This window comes from Populus alba, chromosome 3, assembly GCF_005239225.2.
Source record: "Populus alba chromosome 3, ASM523922v2, whole genome shotgun sequence".
Classification (NCBI taxonomy): domain Eukaryota; kingdom Viridiplantae; phylum Streptophyta; class Magnoliopsida; order Malpighiales; family Salicaceae; genus Populus; species Populus alba.
This window is the reverse complement of record NC_133286.1, coordinates 19,787,915-19,793,682: the sequence shown is the minus strand read 5'-3', so window position 1 is coordinate 19,793,682 and position 5,768 is coordinate 19,787,915. Positions and strand designations below refer to the sequence as shown.

The window sequence follows — 5,768 nt, the reverse complement described above, 5'->3', positions numbered from 1 at the left end:
TTTTAAAAATATTATTTTTGATATCAGTACATCAAGATATCTGAAAACAATAAAAAATATTAATTTGAAACAAAAAAAATTTCAAAAGCACTTTTAAAACCCAAAAACAAACAGACATGATGTTTAGCATTGCGGTCTAAAAACACTTTTGAAAGTTTTTTTAAAAAACAATTAGTTTTGAATTTTTTTTGGAATTTTTTTTAATCATTTTGATATGTTGATGTTGAATATATATATATATTAAGAAGAAACATCTACCACACTTTTAGACAAATCTTAAAAGAATCGTTGTAAACCTAGCTTTTTCACTTTTCATATGAACAATGAAGGAGTTATCCCATTTATTTTTATTTTTATTTTAAAAAAAATTTATCTTTTATTTTTTTATTGAATCTTTTTTTTTATATATATTCTTCAATGTTATGTTGATTTTAAGTTAATTTTAATAGCTTATTTTATTTATTTTTTTATTAAATTATTATAGATTCAAACAAACATCATATAATTTGATTTGTACTTGATTTTATAGATGTTTATTTTTGTTATTAAACTGAGAATCGATCAAATATATTATTATTTGAATGTTTTTTTTTTAAATATCATTTTAAATTTTTAAAAAACTAAACAATGTTTTTTATTAATCATCTAGTTATTTTTAAACTCACTAAATTAACTAGTTCATGTCAAAGTAATTTTTATATTGGTTAATTTTAAACTAGAGTTTGATAAAAAAAAAAAATCAAGTGAAAAGATTTACAAATTAACATATTGAACGGGATTTAATAATAAATTTCAAAAAATTTTGTAACTTGAGTATCTTTTTTAAGTTCAATTTTTTTTTTATTTCAACAATAACGTATGGCGTTCCAGTAAATTAGTTGTATTCTTACAGCATTATCCATAAAATATATTACCTTATTTTTTACAAAAATTGAGGTATTTAGCATATCAGTGTTCGGACATACTATTACGTGGCACATTTTAACTAGCAAGTTCACTTTTTCTCTCCAAAGGAAAAAGAAAAGGAAAAGGAAAAAGTCCACTCTCCCACTTTCCCACACTTTCTCACTGCCCAAACAGACCCTCACTCATTCTAGAAAAGAAACTTCTTTCAGCACCAATATCTCATTTCTACCCACCAACGCAGCACTCAAATCTCTCTACTAAGCTCAAACAATGACCAGCGCGACAAAAATCTCAGCTTTGAAAGAGTAAATTCGAAGCATTACTGGGGGCATCTTGGAGAAGAGGTAAGGGGGGGGAGGCAATGTCGGGGGGCCCACCTAGAGTGCGGGCCATGAACAGCATCAGAGAACCGGAAAACAAGGAACCAGAAAAGCCGGCGACGAAGAAGAAACCCACCAACGAGAAACAGCCGCCGCAAGAAACGGAGTCCAACAACAAGAGCAAGAAGAAATGTGGCATTGGCAAATTCGTTGTTTTGAGACAAAAGTCCATGAATGCTTCCTGCTCCTCCTACGCCTCGTCGGAATCCTCGTCGCCGCTTAGCCGGGCGTCTTCGTCTTCCTCGTCGTGGTCTAGTGGGAGAACGGCGGTAAGAAGGAACGCGGTGATGGTAAGGAACAAGCAATGTGGTGGTGGTGGTGGTGAGAACGAAGTACTGGTGGGGGATAATAGCACCGACGACTTTCAACTTCAAATTAAAAAAAGATGTGCTTGGGTTACACCTACTACTGGTAACGTTTTTTTATATATTCTCCCTCTCTGTTTTCTGTTTTCTGTTTTCCTTACAGGTGTGTTTGAATTAGGTGTGTTTTTACTTGAATATCGATGTTCTTATGATTCTTGAAAGTTCAAGAATTGAGAGGTTTGGACGGTAATAGTTTTAAAGGGGTGTATGTGTGTATTTGGTTTATGCGTGTATCAATGATCCTACTAATTTATGGAAAATGGAGTTTTTTTTTTTTTTAAGTAGGAAATTAGCCCTTGGTGACTAAGAGAAATATCAATCTATGTTGAATTGGGTCTAGAACATGCTAAAATCAAGTAGGTTATGCATCAAATTTGAAATTGTTGTACTCTTGTTATTTTTCATGTCAAGGAAGGCATTTTCTTTGACAGATGAAAGAATTTCATTAGGCTTTTGTGAGGTTGATATTCTGCTTCAATTAGTAGTTAGCATCTGTTATAAGAATAGTATTTCGTACAAGAAAACCTTAGGGCGTTACTTGTCATATTTATCTGAATTTGGCCTTAGTTGGTTTTCGTGAATCTTGATAATGCAAAACATTTATTAATGGGAAAGATAAAATGGAATAACTTTTCAGCAATAAGTATTTAATTAGTTGCTAATAACCTTTTGTCACTTAATCTTGAATTAGTTTGGCATACAACTCTAAAGAAGTGATTATATATCTCAATCATTCTCATCTAAGTGGCAAGATGTTCATAAATTGAGGGGGTTAACTGAAATACAAATATTCCTGCATTAGTAGATGCCAGAGTTTGAGGTGTGTGTTCCTGTGCATTCAGAGCATTCATCTCCATCTCATCTGTGGTCATGCTCCAGGAGCACACTTCTACTCTTAACAGTTCTGCAGAGCTAGGCCTTACCACAGATAATTGATAGTGAAATAAATTCCTCTCCCATTAACTTTAAAGTTTCCTTATCAGAATGTTTTGGACCTCGTTTTGCTAAATGATGTATAGATGAACTAGGAAACTACGAGATGCTGGTTTGTTTTGTGGCAAAGCATTTTGGCGTGTTTGCATGTATGTTATGGGAATACCCCTATCAAGAGGAGGGTGATGAGTAGGAATCGATGTAGCTGAATCTAATATATCATTTTTTTATTTAATGGAAATGGTCCATGTCTGCCATGTATGGAGACTTGATCTAAGCTATAGAATATAATGGAATCAAAAGGGGAGTAGTTCCAAGTGAAGAGGCTGAAGCTCAATGTTCCATTGATTTGGTTTATTGGATGGCCAACCAAACAATTAAACAATCATGTGGCTAGAGGATTCTTAGATGCAAAATTCTTTATTTCATGTTCTGTAATTTACTGCAAACCATCTCTAGAAACAAGATAATTAAAATCCAGTTAGTTAATTCGCAACTGTTCTGCATTCAGTGGCAGGCTGCAAAATGCCAGATAATTTGCACACTCGTAATTTTCTTCCCATGATGTGATTATAATTACAAGTTTTGAATTTTTCTTACCAAGTTGAATTTGCTGATTAATATTTTCCCTGCTCTAAAAGATCCAAGCTATGCCACTTTTCATGATGAAGAATGGGGAGTCCCGGTCAATGATGACAAGTATGCACTCACAAAACCCTTGGGATATCCTCTTCTAAAGTAAAAGCGGATCTGGTAGCCCCCTCAGTCTCTGATCATTTCTTTCAACATGCAGGAAGCTGTTTGAACTGCTAAGCCTATCGGGTGCTTTGGCTGAACTTACATGGCCCCTCATTCTTAACAAAAGGCATATATTTAGGTATTGGTTATTTCGAATCAAGTGTGTATGTTATGATCCTTTGATGCTTTTGCTGTTCTGGCATTCAATAATCAAAAGATGATGTGAGTTGTTGATGCTCAAACTTTTATTGGGTATAACTTGATTGACTCAGAGGTGCATTTATTTGCATACAGGGAAGTCTTTTTGGATTTTGATCCAATTGACGTTTCCAAATTAAACGAGAAAAGGATAGCAGTGCCAGGTAGCCCTGCCAGCTCCCTACTGTCAGAGCTAAAGCTCCGATCGATCATTGAGAATGCACGTCAAATTTGCAAGGTAGAGACGTAGACTTTTTTAATTAGTTTTCCCCCCCTGATGTAAGCCTGATACTGACTTCCTGTTTTTTGTGATTTTCCTTAAACAACTTATGGTAAAGAAAGCTCTGGGTTTGATGTAATATTTTTGAAGATTTTTTCAACCATGACCTTTAAACTGCTGTAAACTCACATCTTGTTGATGCTGCAGGTCACAGATGAGTTTGGGTCGTTTGATAAATACATCTGGAACTTTGTGAATCATAAGCCCATCATAAGCCAATTCCGATATTCCCGCCAAGTCCCAGTCAAGACTCCAAAAGCAGAGCTCATAAGCAAAGACCTAGTAAAAAGAGGGTTTCGAAGCGTCAGTCCAACAGTTATATACTCATTCATGCAAGTGGCTGGACTAACAAATGATCATCTCATAAATTGCTTTAGATTCCAAGAGTGTACAACCAAGGGAGAAGCAAGGGTAAAGGATGACTATCTTGAGGCTAAAACCAAAGTGAAAGAACTTGAGGATCCAATAGATGTTGGATTATCTAGAGCTGTCGATGACTAGAATTCTTATTCATAACCATAAAAAAATTTGTTTGGTAAGTTGGAGGTCATGCCAATTTCTGTGTCTGGCATTCCTTTCAAGGAGGGCTGTGTCTAATGGTTTTGTACAAAAGATAATTGCCTCTAAAGAAAGCAACTGCAAGCAGGTATATTTGCAACAATTTGATTCATGTAATTATTTGTATGAATGATATGGCTGTTATGCATACATATATTTTCTTTGTTCAAGTGAATATGCTGAAAGACTCACCTGCGTTCAAAGTTAAACCTTCTTTGTCCTTGATATGGTTTCTATTCTTATTAGCTTTTCAATTCCAGGTGAGATCTTATATCTCCTTGCAACCCTAGGGGTGGATTATTGTACTAGTTACTACTTACTAGTGACAGGCTAGGTGCTGATGACTTTTTTCTGGTGGCCGGTGGCACAAATATATTTTTGTGTTGAATCCACATGGATTTAGTGACCTTTCTAGTGTGTAATGGAATAACCATCTTGGTCCAACTTATTCTCTGTTGTTGGAACTTGAAAGAGAGTTTTATGCTCTAGATTTCTGGAAGTCATCCCAATCAAATTCCGCTCTGTTAAAAGATTCGGTGAATGGAGGTACTGCCACAAAAAAATCAGTATATGAAATTTACATGTGTTTCAAGTTCCATGTTCCTTTACTTTTTCAGTGTTGTGTATAGATTCCAGAATTCCTGTAGTCAAAAAAGCCTTATCGCATGCATTTAATCAGCACTTTTCCTTTTGGATTACGGCAAAATATTCTTCTATATAATATCATATATTGCTGCTGCTTGTCTAGCAGAAAGTTTGGGATGTCTTGCTAGGAAAAAGACATCAGCCGCACCCCAAATTCTTGGAATGCCAAGTAAATGAACTGTTGGTTTCGATTTGTTGGGTTGTAACAGGAAATGCCTGTTCTTAAACTTGTCTAGCAGAAAGTTTGGGATGTCTTGCTAGGAAAAAGACATCAGCCGCACCCCAAATCCTTGGAATGCCAAGTGAATGAACTGTTGGTTTGGATTTGTTGGGTTGTAACAGGAAATGCATGTTCTTAAACTTGTCTAGCAGAAAGTTTGGGATGTCTTGCTAGGAAAAAGACATCAGCCGCACCCCAAATCCTTGGAATGCCAAGTGAATGAACTGTTGGTTTGGATTTGTTGGGTTGTAACAGGAAATGCATGTTCTTAAACTTGTCTAGCAGAAAGTTTGGGATGTCTTGCTAGGAAAAAGACATCAGCCGCACCCCAAATCCTTGGAATGCCAAGTGAATGAACTGTTGGTTTGGATTTGTTGGGTTGTAACAGGAAATGCATGTTCTTAAACTTGTCTAGCAGAAAGTTTGGGATGTCTTGCTAGGAAAAAGACATCAGCCGCACCCCAAATCCTTGGAATCCAAGTGAATGAACTGTTGGTTTGGATTTGTTGGGTTGTAACAGGAAATGCATGTTCTTAAACTTGTCT

At 35.5% G+C, this 5,768-nt stretch overlaps 1 protein-coding gene across 1 annotated transcript; it reads left to right on the top strand.

The window, feature by feature from the left end:
* The first annotated feature begins 972 nt into the window (after positions 1 to 972).
* LOC118054660 (uncharacterized) lies at positions 973 to 4,533 on the top strand. The gene is made up of 5 exons (XM_035066309.2): positions 973 to 1,697; positions 3,226 to 3,283; positions 3,378 to 3,461; positions 3,617 to 3,758; positions 3,948 to 4,533. Exons 1-5 carry the CDS (start codon positions 1,268 to 1,270, stop codon positions 4,299 to 4,301), a joined length of 1,068 nt encoding a protein of 355 aa, XP_034922200.1. The 5' UTR covers positions 973 to 1,267; the 3' UTR covers positions 4,302 to 4,533.
* The last annotated feature ends 1,235 nt before the right edge of the window (positions 4,534 to 5,768 follow it).

Bases quoted from the DNA above. Each gene is read 5' to 3' on its own strand.
- LOC118054660 (XM_035066309.2), top strand. From the start codon at position 1,268: ATGTCGGGGGGCCCACCTAGAGTGCGGGCCATGAACAGCATCAGAGAA. The intron at 3,284-3,377 runs GTATGCACTCAC...TTCAACATGCAG, and splicing joins GTCCCGGTCAATGATGACAA to GAAGCTGTTTGAACTGCTAA. The intron at 3,759-3,947 runs GTAGAGACGTAG...TTGATGCTGCAG, and splicing joins ATGCACGTCAAATTTGCAAG to GTCACAGATGAGTTTGGGTC.